This window comes from Narcine bancroftii, chromosome 2 (assembly GCF_036971445.1).
Source record: "Narcine bancroftii isolate sNarBan1 chromosome 2, sNarBan1.hap1, whole genome shotgun sequence".
Lineage (NCBI taxonomy): Eukaryota > Metazoa > Chordata > Chondrichthyes > Torpediniformes > Narcinidae > Narcine > Narcine bancroftii.
Window position 1 is genome coordinate 250,949,570 of NC_091470.1, and position 26,347 is coordinate 250,975,916.

At 36.9% G+C, this 26,347-nt stretch overlaps 1 protein-coding gene and 1 long non-coding RNA gene across 4 annotated transcripts in view; one reads left to right on the forward strand and one right to left on the reverse strand.

The window, feature by feature from the left end:
- Positions 1-26,347, forward strand: part of atp9b (ATPase phospholipid transporting 9B) — a 346,140-nt gene that overhangs the window by 277,280 nt on the left and 42,513 nt on the right. For all 3 annotated transcript variants that reach the window (XR_011352129.1, XM_069920813.1, XM_069920814.1), the window contains 3 exons: positions 9,765-10,010; positions 22,973-23,134; positions 24,849-24,941. Coding sequence is in view for 2 of the 3 variants with exons in the window: in XM_069920813.1 (XP_069776914.1) it covers positions 9,765-10,010; positions 22,973-23,134; positions 24,849-24,941 (501 nt within the window). In the remaining variant the exon portion in view is untranslated. The remainder of the gene's footprint in view (positions 1-9,764; positions 10,011-22,972; positions 23,135-24,848; positions 24,942-26,347) is intronic.
- On the reverse strand, positions 5,011-15,167 carry LOC138755223 (uncharacterized). The gene is made up of 4 exons (XR_011352130.1): positions 15,040-15,167; positions 13,643-13,776; positions 11,235-11,334; positions 5,011-5,310 (listed from the first exon to the last, which is right to left on the reverse strand). It is a non-coding gene; the product is annotated as an uncharacterized lncRNA (long non-coding RNA).

Sequence of the window (26,347 nt, forward strand, 5' to 3'; positions counted from 1 at the left end):
GCACGCAGTGCCAGACCTCCAAGGTCCACCAGCACACTAAGGCCCTGATTCAACAGTTCAACCCGGCAGCCAAAAGGTTCTAGCATATACACGTGGGCCCCCTGCCGGTGTTCAGAGAGGCGCACTGCTTGCTGACTGTGGTCGACTGAACCATGAGATGGCTGGAAGCCATCCCCATCAAGGACACATCCGCCAAAACGTGCACCAGGAACTTGCTTGCTCACTGGATCGCCAAGTTCAGAGTCCCAGCGCATATCACCAGCGACAGACGTGCCCAATTCACACCCGCCCTCTGGACACAGTTGGCGAGCCTGCTGGGAGACAAGCTCCACCACACGACGGCGTATCACCCGCAAGCAAATGGCCTGGTGGAGCGATTTCACCGTCACCTGAAGTCAGTCCTCATGGCCCTAAGTCCTGCTCGGCATCAGGACGGCTCCGAAGGAGGATCTGCAGGTATCATCCACAGAGTTGGTTTATGGCGCACCACTGTCACTGCCCGATGAGATTTTCGGCCCGGACACAGACTCCACGACCAACAACCCAACTCTGTTGGCAGATCTCAGCATCAAACTCGCATCGCTGGCTCCCCCTCCTCCTACACACTACAGTAACCGACCATCCCAACTGCCCAAAGAGCTAGATGCGGCTGAATACGTCTTTGTCCGGCGTGGCTTGCACACAGCGCCCTTGCAGCACCCTTATGAAGGCCCCTACAGAGTCTTGCAGCAATCCGGCAAGACCTTCACGTTGGACATTGGGAGTAAAAGCGAACTGTTTACGGTGGACCACCTCAAGGCGGCACACCTGGACATCACTCAACTGATTCAAACGGGGCCCAGCCTAAACACCGAGGCTGTCCGCCCAAACCGTGGGATGCGTAAGCCAGTTCTGGGGGGGGGTGGGGGGTTTGTGTGGCAGCGCACATAGTCGTGGCGAACCGGCCCCGCTTGTACCGCCACGTGGCAGGGAAACCGCGAGAAGATGGCACCGTTGGGGGACCGCCTTACCTCGTGGCTTTAGCCCAGCGTGCGCCTCAGGCAGGCGTGATGATGTCACCACCCACGTGGGGGGAAGAGCTCACGCTGCCCTTAAAGGGGCGCGCATGAGTTTTAAAATAAATAGTCGTTGAGAACCTCCAACGTGGTGGTTGTGAGTCTTCTTCATCGTAGCTGCCGCTACAAGATGCCTTCTACAGGAAACGTATCTTACTAAATTGGAACATGATAAATTGAAAAGAGGATGGGTAGGACAAATAATATCGTCTTCTTTTGGTTCAAATGCAAGAGGAGTAGCAATTCTAATTAATAAAAATACACCAACATTAATAAAAGCCACACCAATTGACTAGGCCGGAAGGCACATTGTAAAATTTATGGAGAAGCATGGACAGTTATGAATATCTATGCCCCAAATTATGACAATGAAGCCTTTATGAAAAATACCTTCTTAAAACAGCAGAGGGAAAACAAAATATATTGGTTGGAGAAGATTTTAATTTTTGCTTTGACCCAATATTAGATAAATCTGCAAGAACAGTAATGAAAGTGAAAGCAGCAAAAAACACTATTTCATATATGAAGGATCTAAATCTTATCAATATATGGAGGCAATTAAATCTCACAGTGAGAGACTATTCCTTTTACTCAAGGGTGCACGATTCACATACAAGAATTAATTTATTTTTGATGCCTGCCCAGTTTTAAAAAAAAAGTGAATACCTGGTGACACTTTTATCAAACCACTCACCACTAACGTGTAATAATGGACAAACAAGAAAATGTATACGGATGGGGTCTCAATGCCACGTTACTCAAAAGAACAGACTTCTGCGAATTTATTAAGAGACAGAGAAATAGTTTGGAAAACAGATCATCAATCTACTAATAATAGGTTTTTTGATATGGGACACGGTCAAATTATACTTGAGAGGACAAATTGTATACTATACAAAAAATCTTGAGAGAATATATGGCAGAAGTAAACAGTTTGGAGAAAGATATTACAGAATTAGAAAAAATATCAAAGAATAGGACTACAAGAAGAATATAGACTACTGGAGAATAAAAGCTAAGATACAATACATTACAAACATATTAGAACAGAAAAAGCTTTATTAAAAACTAATCAAAACTATGAGTTAGGCAAATGGGCACATAAAGTCTTACCGTGGCAAGTTAAAACAGAAGAGTCATCAAGAATATTAAATGCTATAAAAACAGATACTCTAACATAGAAACAAAAGGACATCAATGATATCTTTAGACAATATTACACAAAATTATACAAATCAGAATTACTAGAAGATGAGAATGAAATGGAAGAATTTCTGTCGAATGTTGAACTTCCAAAACTAGAAAAGAGAGAAAAGATGGAACTAGACACTCCCTTTCCGAGAGAAGAAATTGAAAGAGCCCTGGGTACCCTTCAAGCTAATAAATCACTGGGGGAGGATAGATTCCCACCCGAGTTTTACAGACAATTCAAAGAATTACTAATGCCCCTATTAATGGATGTTCTGGACCAAGCGTTAGAGACACAGACCATCTCAGAATCATTCTCAAATGCTATTATTACAGTACTACCAAAAAAACAGGGATCATTAAAAACTTTGTCATCTTGATCAATTTCGCTGTTAACTGATGATTATAAGATACAAGCAAAAGTGTTGGCTATTAGATTGGGACAATATCTACAAAAACTAAGATTTGTTAAAGGAAGACATTCCTCAAATAGTTTAGGAATATTATTCAATATATTACATACAGCAAAATTTGAATGGAATCCAAGTTTTACAGTTACTCTGGATACAGATAAAGCATTCGACCTTTTGGAATTGTCCTATCTATTTAAAACACTGGAAAAATTTGGCATTGGCAGAATATTTATAAACTGGATTAAAAAAAAATTATATCATAAACCACAAGTTAAAATTATAATCAATAGCCAGATGTCAGTGGTGTTTCCCTTGAGTAGAATGAGTAGACCCCTGTCCCCAGAACTTTTTATGCTAGCATTTGAACCACTAGCAGAGATGATATGAAGGAATCCAAATATAAAGGGCTTCAAAGTTGGACAAGAACAACACAAAATTAGTCTATTTGCCAATGACATGCTATTGTACCTATCAGACCCAGTTAAAACTTTGGAAAAATTGCAAACAACATTAGAAATATATGGAAGAGTATCTGGTTATAAAAAAATGGACAAAAGCAAGATAATGCCATTGACATATTTAGAATGTGAAAGATATCAAAAAGGAAGTAAATTTAACTGGAAGACAGATGGAATAAAGTAACTTGGAATAGCAACTGACAATAATTTATAGAATCTGTAAAAACTAAATTATGTTCCTCTTTGAGGAAGATAGGAAAAGACCTGCAGAATTGGAGAGATTTACTGATTACTTTAGTGGGAAGAGTTAATTGCGTCAAAATAAAAGTGATGCCAATACTACAATATCTTTTTCAACTGCTGCCTATTCCGTGACCTAACTTTTAAAAAAATTATTAAATAATATATTAGACCGTTCCTGTGGAATAACAAGAATTGAATTGGAAAAACTGACATGGGACTATGGGCTGGGCGGTCTTAGACTTAAGGATTTAAAAAAAAAACTACCTGGTTGCACAGGCTAGATTTCTTGCAGCCTTCTTTGTGGAAGACAGCCCCTCAACTGCCCTCCCCTTTCTTGGATTCAAATGGGAATGTCCTCAGGGGGAGGGGGAAGCAAAGGATTTTATCTATAAATGGAATATCAAATCACTAAAAAAAAGGCAGATAATCCCATACTAATACATGTGATCAGAACGTGGCCAGAAATTAATGAATGTATATGGAAAAAAGTATGGATATCAATAAAAGCACCACTGTGTAAAAATGTGTTATAGGCAATAGAATAATGAATTTATGGTGTAATTAAAGAATTGGGATATATTAAAGACTGTAACACAGAAGGAACTCTTGTGTCCTTCGAACATCTAAAACATAAATACAGAATAGCTCAATGGAAGACCTTCTATTGTTCTCTCCAGTTAAGATCATTCCTAAGAGAAAGATGGGGACCAACATTGTTGAGTGATCATAGTTGTAGACAATACTGGATGAATCCCCTCTTTCTCTTCAAGCAATGTATGATGCCTTCTATATTCGCTAGGCCATCCATTCTCTACTTTTTTTTTTGGCTATAGTCCCCCATGGACTCTGCTCAAAATTAATGTTCCTCCTTCCCTTTGAAGTAATCAAGTGATTTTTTCTGTTCTCTCCTACTGAGTACATTTTAAAATAAAACTTAAATGAGATGATAAGAAAATAAGGCTTTTGCTTAAATGTACTGTAGCCACCACCAACTCCCCACCTTCCTGGGGAGCTGTAGGACCCCCCCCCCCCCCCCCATTGAGCCTGCCACACTCATCCCACTGCCCAGACCCACCCCTGGGAGAGAGCTTGGCAGTGGGGCCAGCACGGAGACCGACAGTGGGCCGCTGGGAGGGAGGAGGGCAGCGGGACCATGCAGGGACTGACAGTGGCAGTTTGCTTCTATAAAATTATTTCTGCTGCAGCTAAGCTGCTTTTGTTTTCTCTTGTAAATTACAGCACTGTTATTATTAAAAAGATTTTTCCTATTTTTCCTGTCCTAGTTTCATGTTTTGTCCAAGTTATTTTTGTGCTTTACTGCAGCTACATATTTCAATAACATTACATGCTTACCCATAAATACACTAAAAAAATTCTTAATATTCCCTGCTGAAATGGGAGGTCTTATATGCCATCAAAAATGTTTACACCATAACACTGCTGCAAAACCACAAATTTTGTGACATGTTCGTGACAATAAATTTTGATTCTAACTTTATGACTAGTAGTGTTTGCACTTAGACTGACCATAGATGACAAAGCAATGGAATGTTTCTATATAGAGATCTAACAAATTTTGTAGTTTATTCCAGAAAACTTGCGAAGAATAAATTGATAGCCATTTCTGAGATATCACCATTTAGCATCTCTGTGAACTGTCTGAAGATGTTTTTATTTTAAGGTGGGTGCAACAACATAGTGTTGTCTGCGTATACATCAGCCTGGATCATTGGTTCACAGATAAGAGCCTAAATTACTTCCTGGCAAGTACTGAATAAACATGGAATGAAAATCCATCAGTATTTTTAGTAGTGAATCATCTGAAAATATAAATCCCCTTCAGGCCTGCATGTGACTCCAGACCTACCAATGTGATTGACTCTTGGTCCAGTCATTGGATGCTAGTCCAAATATTTTACAATCCATGGCCTTCATGATTTTAGCATCCTCATCCTGTGAATGAAGAATACACTTGAAAAATATGCCTTAGTACTTGGAAAATATTCAACATCATCTTGAAAATTAAGCCCAAAGTTGTGCAATCTCAATTTTTTGTTTTTTTTTTTGTTTTCTGATGGAAACGAAGGAAACAGCCTCTCTGTTTGGTTTATCTCTTAAATGGAACTCAGGATACAGCAATTACATTATGTTGGAAAAGGGATTTTTATATTCTGTCCAGAGTAGAATCTAAAACATTGTTTCATGCTTGCAGTATAAATCGTGGTTTGGTGCAACTTACCATGATCCTAATCACATGAATGATGAGCATTACTTTAGGAACCTAACATCAAATTTACAGGAGAAGTGGTTTCCACTGCATTAAAATGTCTTCTCACTTGCATAATAGCACAATATCTATTGTAGCAGTCACGATGTCATCTTCAAAGTGAAAGCAATGTAATTTTTATTTGGGTTTAAATTTATAGATAAACAAAAGGGTTAACCAGTGTATCATTTGTCTCACTGATGTTGATTATGCCAAACAAAAAGCATCAGTATTTTGAACAGTGACTGTATCAAAAAAGTACTTCGGTGGCTGTGCATCACAATAAACCCAGGTTTTGGAGGACAGAAATGCAATTGTCAGTATGTCAGGAGAAATTACTAAATCCATTTGCAATAAACTGCTTGTTTTGTTCTCCATAAAGATTCAGTAAAGTCCTTTCAGATGAGGTGCAGGATCACCTTAGTAGATAGGTGAAACTGCCAAGAATAAGAACACAGTAGGAGCAAGGGCAGGTCACCAGACCTCTCAATCCTGTCCTATTCATCATGAATTTAGCTTATTTTTAACTGGTGTATTATCTCAGACATCCTCACTTCAACTCCATTTGCCAGCTTTTTGCTCTGTCACTCAATATATTTACATCCCCTGCACAATCAGAATATCCTCATTATAATGTGCCCTTCCACCTATTTTCATATCAGCAAATTCAGAAACCTTGGATTTTGTTCCCTCCTCAAAATAATTATTAATAATAAATAATTGAGGATCAAGAACTAATTCCTGGGTTAGTCCACTAGTTACATCCCTCCAAGCTGAAAAGAAGCCATTTGTTCCAGTGCTGTGTTTTTTATGTGACAGCCAGTTTTGAATCCATGCTAACACATTTCCTTTTATACTTTGAGTTCTTAATTTGTGCACCATCTTTTCTGAAACACCTCGTCTAAAACCTTTTGTCAATCTAAATACACTATATCTATAGATTCCCTTCTGTTAACTTTCCCTGTAGCATCTTCAAATAATTTGAGTAAATTTGTCAGACATGATCTATCCTTTATAAAATTATATTGACTTGTTTTGATTATGTTCAGTTTTCCTAAAGGATTAGTTTTTGTTTGGAATCATACAGTATGGAACCCAACATAGGATCCCAGTGATATTTGTAACATATATTGAAGTATCTGCAATAATTTGTGTATATGTGTAGCAACTCTCATATGGATAAAAAATCCTAATGCATTTCGCAAGTGAGTACTGAAACAAAATTTAGCACTCAGCCACCTAAATAGATATTAGGGCAAGAGGTGAGAAGTGGGGACCCGTTCAAAAATAATATAATCTAAAGGGAGTTAAAGGTCTTCTCAAGCTTAGAATGCCCCTGCCATAATGGCGAATCTAGTTGAAGAGACCCAGAGTTATGAATGATGAAAAATAGTAGGAGAAGATAAATGTGTTAGGATGGTGCTGATACAGGTTGTACCTCCCTAATTCAGCGCTCTGTGGTCCAGCAACTCCCGTGGTCTGGCACGTTTTTGAAACTGCCACCATTAGTTTGTGGGTCTGCCACCAGGGCGGCACTGTTAGCCATGCTAATGCGCCAAAATCTGTTTTACACTGCAACCGATTTGTTGATTCAGTCCCATTAATTTCTTGTATTCAGCTGTATTTTTAGCCCTTCGGGATGTCATCTAAGAGACCAAGAGGTGCAGAAGATTATGCTAGTGCTAATAAGTGTTCCCTTAAGGGTCAATTTTTGTTTTCTGGCATTTTCTGTGATCGGGCAATAGCCAGGTCCCAACATTGTTGGATTAAAGAGGTACAACCTGTATTCCATTTATTTCAATCATGGTTAATTGATGAGCTTTCAGTCATCTTGAAAGCAGTTACATAAGTCAAGTTTTAAGAAGTATTTGGAGTTAGATGTATACAGAAATATCTCCATATTGCAAAATATGAAAATAATTCCCTGTTAGTTGAAATTTTACTTCCTTTGAAGCAGAAATTAATTGAATAGATTAATAATGTGCCCACTGTTTTATGGATAGGTTTATTTTTAAAGTTGATAGAAATATTTGAAAAGAGCATCTAATGCACACTGTCTCTGTAATATAATTAATTATAATTGCCAGTCAGTTAGAAATGTTTGGCAATTTCGATTTCACCAATTTTTAATATAAATATGATCTCTAGTAGGTCTACAATAATGGAACATAAATCTATTGTAAATTGATTATATTTCCCAACTGGAAACATTTTGTGACACAGGGCATAATCTTTAATGGAATTTGAGTGAAATTAAATTATCCCAGCATCAATACACATAACAATGCAGGCTGAGTAACTCAGCTTAATTTATTTTCTGTTGGAGCAGTATTGGTGTTGGAAGAATACAAATGCAGCCTTATCCTGAAGCTGAAGAGGCTGTCGGATGAATAAAAAGTTAAACCTTTTATTCGGCAACACTGTAATTTGATGGGCAAAAAGTTCACGGTTCAGTAATTTTGCACACCCAGGCAACAAGAGACTGGTTAAAATGGAATGAGGTAAGGTCAACTTAAAGTTAACAGAAAAGTGGTTGATCGAGATGGTGGGATCAGAGATGGATGTCATTTCACATCCTGGCCTGAAGGCCTTCACTGGGTAGGAGGTTAATAATGGAAAATGATCTGCTTCACTGGAGGAGATAAATTCTGTCAGAAGCAGCTGGATTTTATTGGAGCTTATATGCATGACAGTACGGAGTCGGTGCTTGCAAAAGGCCCAGCATGACTCCAACAATCCAGTGTGACAAAGAGGATACAGAGGTTGTGTCATTTATGTTATTTTGCATGTTGTGCACTCTCATGTCAACGAGAAAGATGAGGTCTTTGTTAAATAGGTATGCACATATATGCATGCAATTTGTGAAAATTTTCAGTGTCATTTTTTATTTGCTTATAATGCTACTTATTAAAAATAAATTTCTTTGTCAATTTCCTGGTATTATTATACTTGTTCAATGAGGTAGGTGGTATTTAGGCTGTTAAACCTGCTGTGCCAGTTGGTGAGGTTGGTCTGTCTTGGCTGATAATTTTTATTTTCCTTTCTCTACAAAATCTGCAAAGTTTTTGTCAGCTCAACTCTGGGCTGGTATATGATTCTACTGTATGTCATCAAATTTAAATTAAAGTGAGCATTAACTGGAAATTGATTGATCCACAAAGATCCAAAATAGCTCCAAATCTTTCATTTAATTTTTATAATTTGCTCAAAGACTCGTGGGAATTGTATTTACTTGTTCTAAAAACATGAATACTGACCTGGTCACCAATCATTCCTTTACAACTCAAACACGAAAATATCTGTTTAATCCCTAATTGTCTTATCAGAGGAAAGCTTTTCTCTATTTAAAATAGAATGGGTAAAGCAAAGCAGTAAAATTGGATATGACTTTCTGGAAAAAGGCAAGATGTTCATTTCATAAATGTTGTACACGTTCTCTGAAATTCTGTTTGTTACTGATATGATCACATTCTCAAAGTTTTGGCACTTCAGTCATACTATTGCCAAGCTTTTGAACTTGGCAGGTAAATGGAAAATAGTTCTCTATGTTTAGATCATAGAAAATTGAACGTAAAAATTATTAGCATTGTACTGGAGGTTTCTACTCACACTGGAGCAGATAACAGATTATCTGAGTTGAGGTAATTGGATAAAAGTGAGGAATAAAATTGCATGTGGATTCAAATATTCAAAATGAAGTCATGATGTGTGAGCAATCTGATCTATTTCTGGATATTTTGTTAGCACACAAGGCTAAATTTGCCCAAAGATTATCAATATGCTTTTTGTTTCTGACTTTAATGAAGAGTATTGCTGAGTTTGTGAAAAGTATTTACATTGTAGCTGTTCTTCTGTTTGATATGAGAAAAGACCAGTGGTACAAATTCTGTCATGACATATTTGACAACTTGTTTGTAAAGAACGTAAAACCTGAAGATGATGTGTTGATATTTTAGAACTCATGAGTGGCAATGTTCCCACACATTTTCTGTCCTCTGCACCACACCCCACCCTGCAGTGACCCTCAATTAATGATGATTTGGTATCAGTGTGCCAAATAGACCACCACACACCTACATTGCAAAAGAATTTCATTGTCTGGAAACAATATAGAAAAACTTGACTTCTTTTTCTTCTTAAGGGCAATAGTTCGTACAGCCACACAACAGGAAGTAGTACGTGCACTATGCCATCGAGCAAGACCTCTTTATCTGCTCCAAAAGTTCGTAAGTCCGTCCACAGCCGTATACATGAGGCTGTCAAAGCCATTGCACTTTGCCACAACGTTACACCTGTCTATGAATCACGTGGAGAAACAGAATATGCTGAAGCTGATCAGGATTTCAGCGATGAAAACCGCACATACCAAGCCTCCAGTCCCGATGAGGTCAGTTTCTGCATTTTATAAAGCTGGGAAAATATTGCGATATTGCTAATGTCTTTTTAAATGTGTCATTTGACCTTGCCCACTTGAACAGACTATTTTCTTTCAAATAAAAGGATAGTAATCAAAATGAATGTAATTGTGACTGGGTAATGAATGAGAAATTTGCAATGTTTATTCTTGAATTGAAAGGAAGATTTTTAAAACAACCATAACTTTAGGAAGCTACATTGATGCTGTAAACATTGAATTGCATGTAATTTAATTTTAATTTAGAGATACAATGCATTGAAGTCCAAGAATGGAAAAATCTGAGTGGATCATTGTTAAACTCGATGAATATTTTTGTACTTGGAATGATAGATAATGCCAGTGTTTTGCAATCACTGAAGCACCATTCTAAAAGCATATTTTATTGAAGAAAACTGCTTTCACTATTGTGCCCCAGAGCTTTATTTAGCAAAATTGTTGAATTGATGTCTCCCTTTTAAATCATTCAATGTTGGTCGAATTAGGTTTTTCTAAGTAAGCAATATTATCTCTAAACAGCGAAACCACTGGCACTCATTTCCACGTTGACTGAAGAACAACTGACAATCTGCATGAGCCTTAGGTGCAACTAAATCCTTGCAGTATTGTCAACCTACCCGTTGGTTTGTATACAATGCCTTCTGGTTGGCATAAATTTACATTTTGATTCATCTGTTACTTTCTCAAGGCAGGCTTTGTTTCTTTGTTTGAAGTATATAGTAATGAATTTATGTTTGGTATTCTTGTAAATCAACACAAGGCAAGGAATAATTTGAAATTGTGCCCTTTAAGGGAAAAAAGATGGCTTATCCTCAGCAAGTTGTACTTGTGTCTTTCTTCCTGACTCGATTTAAAAAAAAAGGCACATGATGATTGGCTGTCTTTCCTTGACTCTTCTGCATTCATCTATTTTCCATTCTTGTCTTCACATCTCCTCACCTGTGCTTCTCTCAATTCTTTTCACCTTTGTTGATCATTTTAATTGTATTCCTTCCATAGTTCACTTTTATATTTTTAATCTGTTAAATGTCAGTTTCAGAGTATTTAATGCCTTATTCTGAGTCACTTGTTTACTTTAGTTGTCTTAACTCTTTTTCCTCCTCACTTTGCCATGACAATATATTGCAAGAAAGGAGATTTCTGACACAAGATTCATTCTGCAACTTGTTGAATACTAGAAATGAGCACATTTCTTACCAGTTGAGGTTGTGAGGGTAGTCAAGTCCAAAATAGGGGTATGATTGACCCAACACAATAGACGGGAGCATTGTGGGCCGCTGTACTATGCTGTAATGTTCTATGTTTATATAGAAAAGATAAAGCGATTGTAGGTACAAACATGTTAATCAGACTTTCATTATTATAGTCAATATATCAAGAGTCCCTCTGAATATGATGCTGGTATAATTTGTAGGTAATAGAATCATATTTTTGCATGCCTATTCAGAATTCAATTTATTTTTAATGCTTTGACTATTTGAAAATGCACGTATAAACATTTTTAAAAATTTTATTTAAGAATTTAAAAACCACATCCTTACGTACATATTGAATAAAAGTATATATGCAATACATGTGGTATATGTGTGTGTGTATATATATGTATATATATATATATATATAATATTATATACACATACAAAAAAATCCCCTCATCCCTTCCACTGCACCCCACCCACTAATCCTAAACTAAGAAAAGAAACAAAGAAAATGTCAATAACAATTATTAATTCAATACATATATTAAATCAAGTAAATGATTACCAGTGTGGATGGGCCTCCAAGAGCCTCTTAAACCTTCAAACCAACATGTTGTAAATATGGGCATTAATGTTCATTCTAAACTGAACTTGTGAGAATAAGCACAAGGAATGTATTGTGACAAACAAGTGGAAATTGTTCTGTCTGCAATACTAATGCCATGCAGTCATTTTTATTTCAATCTGTGTCAGAAATTAGGAAGATTTCTTCTTGGAAGAATTTTTTCTTATTTGCATTTTGTGGTGATGAAAGGGCAGAGCTGCACTGCTGTGACTTTTAAATGTTTCTTAGATTATTAAACTTTCAGAAAAGTTTTTTTTTTAAAAAGCAAAATATCTAAAGTGAATGCACATGAATATGACCATATTATAGATTTTGAAGCTTATCTTTTTATTTTAATGTAACTATTTTCAGTGTTTATCGTGTAACTGCCTATTGCATTCATTATGGTATCTGAATTTGGAGTTGCATGTCGTACTCCAAATGTAAAATTTCATTTTGTTTGTATTTTTGATGATTAGTGATCAATATTTAATTTTGTTGCGTAAATATAGAAACTGTTGTGATAGGGTGTTGCAAATTGAGCATGCAGTGTCTATCAAAAAAAGCAAGCAGACAAATTGAGAAAACAATATTAAATTCAAGCTTGATGGACATAGGGATGTATCTACTGGGCAAAATCCATCATTTTCAGTCACAGGAAGGTACACTGACCTAATGTAAAGGGCAAGCATAAAGGAGATAAACTAAGTAGATAGGCTGATGAAGCACAAAGGTCACAAACCCAGTAGTACAAGGGCATGCTTTGAACAGGGGAGTGAAGACCTTTGATCCTTTTTGGTCCAAGAGAAATGATTGGCCATGGTCTTTAAAGGCTGGTTACTTGCATAAACTAGCAATTTATTTTGTGAGTGATGGAAGGCTTTCCGAAAACTTGGGTGCATTGTTCTTTGTTTGGAAAATGCAATTTTTCATAAGGTCGAATGCATGGGATGTTTGAGCTGTCTGAGTTTCTTGAATGACATTTGTTTGTATGGCGTTGTGAATGAAAACCTAATTTTCCTGAAAGCTATTTTGTTTTCTTTGCACATCAGAATTGAAGTTGCTGTTTAGTATGTGATGTGCTTTGTTATAGTCACCTCTTTCTAGTGCTCAAGAGTAACACAGAAATCACTGTCAATTGCGTAACTGCATATGATGTCCAGGAAAATAATTATTTTTTGATGCTAGCATTTTTGGGATAAAAGGCATTTGAAATGCAATCTTTTATACTGTATGTGTAATTTCCAATTGAAAAATTCTTTACATTATAGTAGAAAAATGGTCAACAATCAGCAATTGCTTATCGCCATTTGAACACGAGGGTACCCATTAAAACAAAAAAATTGCTGATGCTTTGGTGTAAAAGCAGTATATAACTGCAGATCATTAGTGTTGTGACACTATGTTAGGAAAACATTTTTCAATTAAGGAGATGGAAATGTATTTGTTTTAAAACACATTGCTACCATTTATCTCAAAATACTATGGAATAACACGTTTCTTTTGGAGCTTGTGACAAAACAATGTGAAAAAATATTTGATTCAATGGAAATTATTTTAACTGCTATTGAAAATGTATAACATGTATGACTGAAAAAAAAAACATTTTTTCCATTCAGGAGCAAAATTAAAAAGGAACTAATATTAGTTATTAATAAAGTTGTTAATATCTGCTATACTAGTTCCCATTAAAGGTTATTAATCCTTTGCACCTGTGTATTAAAGTAGATGACTAAACACTGCATTTCTTGGACAATTTACTTTGACTGCATTTGGTTATACCAGCAACATTTGATGCTAACCTGAATATGAATTGAATGATTGAGATTTTTTTTGTTACTCAGGATGCACTGCCATTTGCTTGTCCATCATAGCCTCAAATCATTTTGCAGAGCCGCAATAAAGTCGCCATCTAGTGTCTGACAGGAAATAGGAGCTGTTGGAAAATGCATAGTAATTAATGAGTTAAGAACATTAATCTTTTTGGTAAATGAAAATGTATCTTTTTATTCATTAGATCTCTGAACCTTGAATTGTAATTTTCATATGGATTGTAATAACCAAAATGCCCTATATTGCAGTATATTAATTAGACTGTTTTTGCAAACTTTATTGCTGAAATTATATAAATAATTTTACTTGTAAATACTTGAAATTAGCTCTCTAAATTTTACAGTTGCATTTTTAAAGATGATTTATAATGTAAAATTTATGTGCCAGTCTGACATAGTTTTGGATTTTTTTTTTTACTTTGGAATTCTGAACTCCAACTCACTGTTGATTAATTTGTCGTGCTTCGGAGGAAAGTTGCATAGATATGCATTAGATACCAGTGGCACTGTGCATGTAATTTGTGAAATGTTGCAGAGTATTTGGAAGGTGGATGGCTGTACTGGAGGGGATCATTATAGTAAAATTCACAGTAGCTCACTGAATGGTCATATTAAATAAATAGATACTATTTAAGGTTTGGTTTTCTAGTCTCTGCTGATTCTGACCTGAGCAGGAAAAGCTTCTCTTAACTTCACAACCTGTGTATGAGAGAGATAAAAATAGGCCAGGGTTTACCTACTTTTAATTGGTGCCCAACTCAACCAGTCTATCAGAGTGGAAGAGAAGGGATCAAGTTTGGCTGCAATGATTCTGCACAGCCAATTAAATTTTTAGCTCATTTGAGGTTTCAATATGTTTCATAGTTGATTAAGGTACCAGCAGATAAACATGTAAATAAAACAGTTAATAACTACATACAGAAATGATCAAAATTAAGCAAATATATTACTGATTTGGTTTTATTTCATTTTCCTGAAAGGATTAATCTCAAATTCACTGTATCTGTGTGAGCATTCATAAAGTTGTATTTGAAATAAGCACTTAATAAGCTTAATCTGTGTCATAAGTTATACATAAATGGCTCTTTTTCAAAATGGCATTGTTGATGCAAAAAAAGTTTGAAGTTATTTTGTTTCTAACAAAGATCGTAGCATTCCTCCCCACCCCTTAAACAACACTGTAATCTGTGTTAATGCTGTTGCGTTTTCAGCTTACAGAAAACATTTATCTAAAATAGTGCCACTCTGATCCAGACCAGTTTTAGAATCAAAGATCAAATATTTGGATCATTAAAATTAGTACGTGAAAGATTCATATTTGCTGAAAGTTAAATTGTTATTACAAGAATGTTTTAGAGGGAACTTACTTTGTGAAGAAGTAATATTGCTTTATTTACACTGCTGTATGGTGTTTAAAGCTCATTTTGTAAGGGTATTGTCACATCAATTCCCAGTTTCTCATAGCTAGCTGATATTTGAAGCCACCATTCTCAATTGTGACTTTTCATTTTTCTAAGTCATCAGTGGATGGAGTGCCTCATAAGTAGGACAAACTGACATGAGTCATCGAATGCTACATCAAGTACATCTATAACTTCAACCCTTTGCCATTAATTTTATGTAGAAAAATCCACAGCTAGGACATGAGTAACGGGAGGAAATCAGTAAGGGATTCAAGTGTTATAAAAGTCCAAAGTGTTCCTTTTTCTATTTGTATTTCTCACATGTCAATATGTGAACATTACTTCACTACAGTAAATTTGAATTGTATTATCAAATCTGCAATCATGAGAAATGCCAGACATCATATTGACACTGTTTAAATGTGGTCACTAAATAAAAGGTAATGATCTACTTCACAGGTAGACTAAAGGTCACTGGATTCAGCAAATATTATAAAAAGAGGTTTGGTGAAAAGTGAAGTAGAGCTTGTTTTCGAAAAATGTTTTGCTCATACAATACTCTCAAAAATAACAGTTATCACTGACTTCATCTTATGTTTATAAATTAATGTATTTATCCTTTTCCACATACATAACTGCTTTGGAGTAATGTCAAAAGGTCTCAATTAAAAAAAATGTTTTGCAGAAAGATTGGTTACCCATTTACCTTCCACTATCTTTAAAGCATTGCCTTTACCTTTCTGTGCAATGAAAAAACATTTTCTTAATAACTTTATTCCCTCATCTCCGGTAATGTCACATTGAATTTACAGAATGCTTCTTTTAGTGTTTTATGTTCTTTAATAGGCAACATAAAACTTGAAACGGTACTGCTTGAAGAAGTTTAAGATGATCCCCTCAGACTTTTTACTATTAAAACACAAACCTATTTTAAGAATGTATTCCTTGTGTTATTTTAAAGCAGTGAATCTGCAAAGCTCTGCTTTTCTGTTTAACCACTAGTGTGTTTTTCCCTATTTCATTCAATAATAGTTCTATATGTTGAACTGCATACAATGCTGATATATTCTTTCAATTTTACTCCCTTTATCCCTTCATTTCTTTTAGAATTTCTTGGTCTCTTTGTCATATTTCCATTTTGATAGTAGAAGCTTTTTGAGCTGTTTACTTTTTTCCCCATTTGTTTTTTGTCCCATGATCAAATCAATATTCCAGTGATCATGTTTTTTCTTAATTCTATTTTATCCAAAAAGTAGCAAATCTTTGGAGTTAGCACCTTTTCAAATGCTGGTTGAAAATTTAGATGAATTGCATACGCTAGGTTTTCCTCTATCATTATCATTTCCTCGGGGAATAGAAAAATCTTGACTCAATGCCATTTGCTTTTTGGGAGAACAGTGCAATTCATATAACCATTCACGGAGTGGAAACAGGCCATGTCGGCCTTTCGAGTCCGCACCGGTTCAATAGAACAATTCCACGAGCTTAAACCTCCCGCTCTCTGCCAATAACCCTCCAACTCCCACCCCCCCCCCCCCCCTCACCTTCTCTGAAATGACAGAAGGGACCGTGCTGCAACTATCTCATTCGGAAGATCATTCCATTCTGCCACCACTCGCTGAGTGGAAAAAGCCACCTCTAATATTTCTCCTAAAGTGTTGCCCCCTCACACTTAACTCATGGCCTCTTGTTCCAACCTCCCCTGCCCTCAGAGGAAAGAGTCTGTTTATGTCTAGTCTATCTATTCCTTTTATCATTTTAAATACCTCTATCAAGTCCCCTCTCAATAGTCTACGTTTCAGTGAATAAAGTCCCAGTCTCCTTAATCTCTCCCGGTAATCCAGATGCTGTAAGCCAGGCAAAATCCTTGTAAACGTTCTCTGCACCCTCTCCACCTTATCTATATCCTTTCTATAATTTGGAGACCAGAACTGAGCACAGTACTCCAAACCTGGCCTCACCAATGCCTTAAACAGCCGCAGCATCACCTCCCAGCTCCTATACTTGCTGCAGCTTAGAACCATAGAACATGGTAGTGGTGAAACAGGCCCTCCAGACCTTCTAGTCTGTGCCGAACTTTAATTCTGCCCAGCTGCTCTGATCTCCACCCAGACAATATCGCTCCATACCTCTCCCATCAATGTACATGTCCAAATTCTTCTTAAATGTGAAAATTGAGCCTGCATTTACCAATTCACCAGGTAGCTTGTTCCATGCTCCCACCACTCTCTGTGTAAAGAAGTTCCCCCCAATATTCCCTTTAAACTATCCCCCTTTCAACCTTAACCCATGTCCTCTAGTTTTTATTTCATCCAACTTCAGTGGGGGGATAAAAACTGGTTGCATTTACTCTATCTATACCCATCATAACCTGTTTAACCTTTCCCTATAACTCAGTTCTTCAAGTCCTGGTAATATCTTTGTAAATCTCCTTTGCACTTTTAATCTTATTGATGTCCTTTAGGTTCCAAAACTGCACACAATACTCCCTATTTGGCCTCACCAATGTCTTGCATAACTTCACCATCACATCCCAACTCCGGTACATAATACTTTCATATATGAAGGCCAATGTGCCAAAGTTCTCTTTGCAAACTTATCTATCTGTGATGTCAGGGAATTGTGCATCTGTATTCCCAGTACTTTTTGTTCTACTGCACTCCACAGTGCCCTACCATGTGCTGTGTATATCCTACCTTAGTTTGTCCTTTCAAAATGCAACATCTCACATTTGTGTGCATTACACTCCATCTGTGATTTTGTAGCCCATTTTTTTCCAGCTGGTCCTGATCCCTCTGAAAGCTTTAAAAACCTTCCTCGCTGACTTCTACACCCCCAATCTTTGCATCAAGGATCCACACTACCCAGCGCATGCTCTGTTCTCACTGCTACCATCAGGAAAGATGTTTTAGTGCCACAAGACGCGCACTACCAGGTTCAGAAATATAGTTGCTACCCCTCCACCATCAGACTCCTTAATAAAAAAAAATTCAATCAGGAACTCATTTAAGGACTCTTACTTTTGCTCTTTATTGATCTTTTTTCTTTCTGTCTTGCACAGTTTATTTACATTTCTTTGTTTTTTACATGTGTATTTTGAGTACAGATTTTTTTGAATGGTCATTCTGCCTCAGGAATGTATTAAATGTCTCAGGATTGTATTAAATGTCATGAATGTACTCTGACAATAAATCTGAAATCTGAATTTGCTGATCTAATTTACCACATTATTCAGATTATGACATAGATGACAAACAACAGTGGCCCAATCCTTGAGGCACACCACTAGTCACATGCCACGAGTCAGCTTACATTCTTAGAGGTCCTGGTTCATTTTTCTTCTTGACACAGACTTGTAATTTAATAACAAATAAAGTAAGATTAGTCGGAGCAAAAACCAGTCAGCTGGAGGAACTCAGCAGGTCCAACAACGTCAGAGGGAAAAAAAGAAATCTCGGTGTTTCAGGTTGGAACCCTTCATCAAAACTGTTGAAAAGTCTTGAAGTATTGTGACCCGAAATGTCGTCCTTTTTTTTTCTTTCACAGATGTTGGACAACCTGTAAGATGCTCTGGCTGATTGTTTCCTGTTCCAGATTCCATCATCTGCTAGTTCTTGTCTCCTCTCTTGAGATTAATTAGTCTTGCTGATATGATTTCCTCATCCATGCTTTTGATATCTTAAAACTTTCCCAATCTAAATTTCCTGTCTTCCTCACTCTATGCTCCATATCTCAAGTGGCCACACCAGTGACTTCAGCACGTCCTTCTCATGCACCACATCACATTTTAACTCTTGTTTAATGATGAACTTTCACACCTCTCCTTTAAGATTTTCCCACTGTCCTTTAAATTCCTGTCTCCTCATGTAGTTCACATCACAAGCCACCATCAACCCTGTTGTCTTTCATTCTTCACCCCGCCACCAGCTTTTTGTTCAACGAACAGTCCCTTGACCACTAATGATCTGGGCACTACCCTCTAGAATTCCTTTCCTAACCATCCCCCATCCCTGAATTTTAAGACCTTCCTCAAAACTCAATTGTATTTAAGTTTGTGGCTCATGACTTATCTGTCCAAATACGTACATTCCATTACTCATCTCTGTATCAATTTGCCAATTCCTTCTCTCATTTAATCACATTATTCCTTCCTGTCATCTTATCGATGGTTTTCCAACATCCTTGTCCTTGATTTTCCTTTACTGATTCATGCAGTGAATCTCATTATCTTATGAATGAACAATTTCCCAAGTAGTTCCCAGATTTCTGATGATCAAATAAGCCTGCCACCCATTCAGAACCAAATAAAGTAGTAAATGTACTTGAATAGCAATTTATATTAAGGGATTCCAGAGTCCACGTTTAGTAAGCCTTTAGCATTGCAAGAAACAACTTACCATTTCTTGTTCTTTTCACCCGATGATGTGTGACTACATTCTTTCATTGTTGTCCCAGGGGCCACAGCAATCTGTCCCATTCTGAATCCTAATTAATTTTCTGCTGGGCTACCTGATTCTGCTGTATACTATAATTCCAACAGTTCACTTTGGCAGGCATCTTCCTGTGCAGTCTTTAACAAAAGCAACACTTAGAAGTTTAGTAAAGCTGCAGAAGAATACTTTTTAGAGTGATGCAGGAGAATGGCATGTAAATAATGATAGCTAGAAAAAATCATATGCAAGCAAGAAACAAAGTCTGGAAACAAAAATGAGAGCATATAAATTAGACATTGTCAAATCAGCAGGGAAGTCATCCTTGGAAGATGCGATTATTGCCAATGAAGATCAACTATAGTGTATGTTTCTTAGTGTAATGCTCGTGTCATTATTGAGCACTGCATTCTCTTGCTCCCATTAATAATGCCATGGAGACATGAAAGGATATAGTAATATAATCACTAAGGGTTCAAAAATTCTGTCATAGCAAGATGTGCTTTTGAATACAAAAAAAATTGGTATTTGATGAGCTAATACTAGAAAAAAATGTAATGAACAATTATTGTAAATACCTAACTGGTTCATTAATGCCTTTTAGTCAAGGCTCTGTCATCTTCCTAGTCTAACCTGGTTGTGATTCTTGTTCCTTCTGACAGACAAGGGACAATAATTAGTGGCACCCACACATGAGGAGAAAACAGAATGTTAAAGGAATAAATATGGCATCAGTAATAAGTTGTGCTTTTGATTATTTTTTAAATATAAATACAAATACTTAATCTTTATCAGCACCCTGTGTTTAGTTATGGAATACAGTATTTTTTTTTGTTGCTTTTTTTTTACAGACTGGGTAGCCCACCATGCATTATCTCTGTAAGGGTACTATACCAGAATTTATTTACATGTTGAATATAAAATTTAAGTTATTTGAGCATCAACTGGTTCTACATTAAAAATTACTCCTTCAGATGGGGCCATTTAGCTTTGGGGCCATGACATGTGCATTTTTGTGGGCTCATCTGCTCAACCTCATCTTCCTCTTTGCTCTATTCATGAATGGATGATTCGCCGACCTTGAACTCTTGCCAGTTTCCTCTGCTCTTGTAACTACTTTCAGTTTGAAGTTAGCAGTGTGATATTTGTGTTTGATTTCTCGCATTGTCAAAGCTACCCTAGATTTAAAAGGTAATATGTGCGGAGTACAAAATGAGAGGGCTTTTTATATGAATTTTTTTATTATGGATGATTAGGCTAGATCAGTAGTTCCCAAACTTTTTCAGCCTGCCATCCCCTTGGCTTCCAGGCAATATCCCAAGCGCGCACCCCCACCCCCATAAAATGGTGCTGAGTGGAAGGAGGGAGGTAGCAGCAGCGCTGAACACGGGGTGGGAGGTGGCGTGGCGGCGGTGCTGAGCGAGGTAAGGTGGTGGCACGGGAGGGTAGTGATGTCAGTGCAACATGGTGGCCACCAAGGCCAGCTCCCGAGAGAATTTTGCTCATTACTGCCACCCCGAGTTTAGCTGTGGCAACTAACAGCTCTTCCGGAGATTGCAATGCCAGAATATTACTACACTGGCTTCTTCATTTAACTTTGCAGCAGAATGAATAATAACAAAACTGAATATTCATAACACCCCCCTTTTCTTAAATGCCCCCTGACCACCCCTTTTTTCCTCATCACTCCCTTGGATCTTTCTACTGCTCACAGAGGAGTGGCAGCGCCACTTTGGGAATCACTGGGCTAGATTGAATACAGGTGATAGTTATTCCAGGCTGATAATGTTATCTGCACATGTATCGCTTTGTTTTTTTGTGACGTTTAAAGGGAATATTATGAAGGCACTGGACAGGACTGACTTAAACTACACATGGATGTGCGTGCTATATGAGAACTTTTAAATGCTTGTGCGCGTTATAATGAGTGAAAATATGCTTAGGTATATAAATTAAATATTAGAAACTTTTTTAATGATTTGAGTTTACTGAATTGTAAGTTTGTTGGAAACTTCTGCAAAGGTAAAATATTGAAAAGTAGCCCTATTTCATCAATTCTCACCACAAAAAAGTAACATTGATTAGTTAGATATTGCTGATAATTTCAAACAAAGGAAGATTCAAATAATATTGATCACAAATAATTTTTTGTTTCTGGTTTTGCTACAAATATGGTTATTTTAGCAAATAGTTGAATGGCTTGTCATATAAATGCCAACCAGACAATTATGGATTACAGCAGGGTGATACGGGTTCTTTAGACAGGTAAAGCACATTTTGATTACGATAGTGAAAGCTGCAAATTCAGACAGTCTGTTAAATCAGAGCTTCAGTAATAAACAGATGTGATTCACCAAATATAGCAAACGTTACCCTTTAGTACAATGGGGCATAAAATTAAATGATAGTGTATTAGCAGAGATACAATTTACAGGTCAAGTTGTAATAGCAACCTTTCACAGAACAAATTGGAAATGAATCTTTGAGTATTGAATCATTTGCAGCTGACAACATCCTGTGCAAAAGTTATTCTACCACAAAGAATTATAGTATTGTAATTACAATGATTTTAATGACTCTCTTTTAAATGAGAGGATGAGTGTACAAAAATGATTTAAGCCTACCTAATTAACAAGTTGCAAAATTTAAGAAAAAGTTCTTAAAAGATCTGACCTTCATCTTGATTGATTTGGCACAAAAAATAATGCTACAGATTGTGGAGTGATTAAATTATTAGAAAGAAAAGCTTAAAATTCTAACCTTGTCATATTTAGCTGTACTCTGCAAAAATACTGCTTTAGAAAGAAGGATCTATAAAGTGGACCATTCATAAAGTTAATCGTATTAGTTCAGACATGTTAAGTAGCAAGCGGTTTTAATGCATGCTTTTCAGTTTTAATTATGGTAAATATGTTTAATTATAATTGGAAATCTGAGATCTGTCCTGGTATTTTGATAGGTTTCTAATCAATCTTGTGCAACATCCAGCTTATGTTTCCGGTTAATGTGGACTATCAATTTACAATGTTGTAATCAAAACCACGTCGGATGTAGCATATAATTTATGAGTTCATTTTTCCTGGGTTAATCTTCCAAAAATGTGAGTGCTATAACTAAGATGTCAGATTTATTAGATAGGAAAACAATTCTGAAAATGGGTAAATTTATTTTTTAGTTCTTAAGTGCATTTTGAACTATTGTACACTTTGCATCAATTGATGCTTTTTGTATTCCCAAGGCTTTTATTTTGAGAATTTTTTTTAAAGTCAGATCAGTGTTCTCTTAATCTAACCAAATTAAATATTTTTAAATAATTGTATTCTGTGTTATCACATGATGTATGGTTTTCTTCTGGTTAATCTACTTGAAGACATTTGACCTCTGCTTAGATATCAAAAGGTATCTTTATGTGCTTGTATTCAGTGCCTTTGATAGAAAATAGTAATTGACCTTTGGTCGTTGTTTAGGTGGCTCTCGTGCAGTGGACGCAGAGTGTGGGCCTGACATTAGTGAGCAGGGATCTGTCATCTATGCAGCTGAAGACCCCTGGTGGACAAATACTTCCATTTATCATTCTACAGGTCTTTCCTTTCACATCTGAAAGCAAAAGAATGGGCATCATTGTCAGAGTGAGTTTAATAAATTGATATAATTCAAAGTAAATCTAATATTTAATAAAATGCTTCCTTTTCTATAATGTAAAATTTGAAATATTTGAGTAAATGCTAATTCCCATAAAACTACTTTGGCATAAAGCTCTTTTTAGAGGTTTTGCCCAACAAAGCCAACTGTTAGTGGCCTTTTCTGAATCCCATCATGTGTGGAGCTATTTGTGGCTTAATTTAACTATAAAAGTAAGATATACAATGCTTTCACTAATGAATGCAAAAAGTAACATGGATTCTTTGCATTCAAATAATGAATGGCAGCTAAATGGTTTTGCATGTACAATTAATGAAAATTATAGAGATGACATAAATTGGAAATGTGACTGAGAAAACTTTTCAACAATGAGTAGAAAACAGATGGTTATAAAATCAATAAATATTTGAGACGCCCACTGTTTATAAAAATCTCCATTGGTGAGCAGGTCTTTGCATTTCAGAATATTATTGAAAACCACTGAAGACGTGCTGACACGTAGAATTACAATAATTTTTAACCCTCAGTTGTCAAGCTTTTGATTTAAAATGTTTAAATTTTAGTCACATGGGTGTATTTGGGCTGTATTCATGGTTTGGAAGGAACTTTCACCATACTGTATCACTAAATTTAAAAAAAAGATTTTAACCCTTCCCCTTTTGTATCTTTATACCCAGATATGCTCGTTCGTGTCTGTGTATTTAGCTGATACATAATACAAGGGATCAAGTTTGTCAAATCCAAACTCAATCCTCCCATTCCCTCTTGTTCCCATATGTTTTACTGTTAGCAGTTATTGGAACCCCAGTACCCTCAGTTCTTCATTTGATTCCAAAAGCTTCCATGAAAATGAACAGATAGATAAAAGATGCTGTGAATCAAGAAAACCTCAGAATATGAATACAAGAAACAATTTAGTCCTTTTATATGCCGATAGCACAAAAGATGATGTTTGTTGTGTTTTGCAGTATTTTTCACAATCTCAATTGAAGTTCTGCCCTTGAGGAAGTTGAACACTTAACACCACAGTTCATTCCAATGTCAGTGCTGTTTTCGCGTCGTGTTTTACACGCGTTTGGATCTTGATGCTTTTTCATGGAGTATACCATGATAAGTTTTTAAAGCAAGGATGCTTTAATATCTCAATTTTATTTTTGTGTTAATGTTGCACATCGCATCTGTTCAGGGCAGGGAAAATCCAGTCTCAAGGGGAGAGATGTATCATAGAAATATGTCTGACAATTGCCACAGAAAAATGTGGTGAAACAACAAAGTCTGCAGACACTGTGATTGTAGTTAATGACAAAATATCTTCCATTGAATACAAAATGTAACTTGTATCTGGGAACATACAAAGATATCATCTGGCATGGTGAAAATGCTGTTCAGTCCTGATAAAGAATTAGTCCACTGGGAAAAAATTATTACTTTTGACTGCATAGATTAAACATTGAGGTTTTAAATTTGGGTCTTGAAATGATGGCACTGTTGTTTAATTTGAATAATAAGCAACTTCCTAACCAAGGCAAGGTTCTGACGTACGGGGGTTGAAAGGTGGTCATCACCCAGGTTTTAAATAGAAGACATGGACATCAAGATCAGGAAATGGTCAAGATAAACGACGGGAAGGAAATGAAAATATTCTGGTATTTATTTTTCTTAATTTTTTTATGAATTTCCATTGATTTTTAATTTTGATAGGATGATTCTTCAGGGGAAATTGCATTCTACATGAAAGGAGCTGACGTGGCAATGTCAAGCATTGTTCAGTACAATGATTGGCTGGAAGAAGAGGTAAGAACCAATGGGAGAAATGTGTAATATTTTAGGGAATAAATATAAACATAAAGGTTCCTTTTATTGTCACATAATAATACATTAAAAATGTGATGTACATGATAGACCATGTTTTGTCTGCCATAAGGCAAACAAAAAGTCTCCATGAGCATTGCCCAGCCCTCCTAACAATAATAGAAAGAGAAGCAAAATCGAGTCTCTTCAAAGACATTGAGTGTCCATGGATTAGCCTCTAGTGTTCCTGTACCATTGGCAGACCATCCAAATCTCCGACATGATCAGGAAGCCTTCAGGTCCCAAGGCTCTTTGGGAGCCCTTCTTGCCCTCAGTGCCCTCTCAAATATCAGTTCTGTTATCTGGTTCCCAAGAGCCAGTCTCCAGCAGCCTGTGTGAATCCTTCAGCCACTGAGCCTCTCCCTGGTCTGCTGCTGTTGTCGCAATCTTGTAGGGCCGTCTCCTACACTACTCCTTCTCAACGGAATGGGTAGGGGTGTTCTTCCTGTTTCTGGTGCCCTGCGTCAAACCACTGCTCCTTTAGAGGCAGCAACCCCTCATGGCCACTGCCAAATACAGGTGCCAGCATCTTGGGCACAGAGCCACGATTGAAGGGTTTTAGTTTAAAAATGCAATATGCTCCTTTAATAGGCCATTTAACACCTGTACAGAGTTGCCGACATTAGAACTGGGCAGTTGAACACTTGGGAGAAGTGCTGAGGGCAAGAAGACTCCCAAAGAGCCTTTGGCCCTGAAGGCTTCCTGATGATAGCGGAGATTTGGGTCTGGAACAGGTTGCCGATGGTTTGATCTAGAATTTGTGCAGCTGCAAGAACACTAAAGGTTCACACCAGCGGTAGAGTTGCCATGACAACATTGCCTTTTTTTAAAACCTTCTATAGATGCTGTGAGATTTGCTGAGTTCCAGCAATTTTGTGATTTTACTATCATCACAGCATATGCAGACTTTCGTGTTTCACTTCTCACATCAAATTAAGGATGTTTAAAGCATTTTCAGCTAACTAATGGATGAGAAGACCTAGTTTGGGCTGCTGTCAACCAATATCACCCCCCCCCCCCGGGTTGTTAAAGGGGAAGCAAGTGCAATCCAGGGATAGTAGCAACTTTGAGTTGTTGGAGTGGTGGGAATGTGAGATACATTCTGCAGTTTCAGTGTGAATTGAACTCTTATGGTCCACAGCAATCCCTTTTGAGGAATATTGGGGAGCTTGATGTCACCTGTGTTCACAACCATCCAGTTTTCATAGAAACCTGGAGGCATACTGCCCTCCCAACACCCCCACCTCCCCATGTCACCCATAACAAATGGCAATATGTGCACACTTCTTGACTACCAAATGTAGGGAACGGAGCAGTGCTATCACATTTCTAGTGGTTATTTCCATACC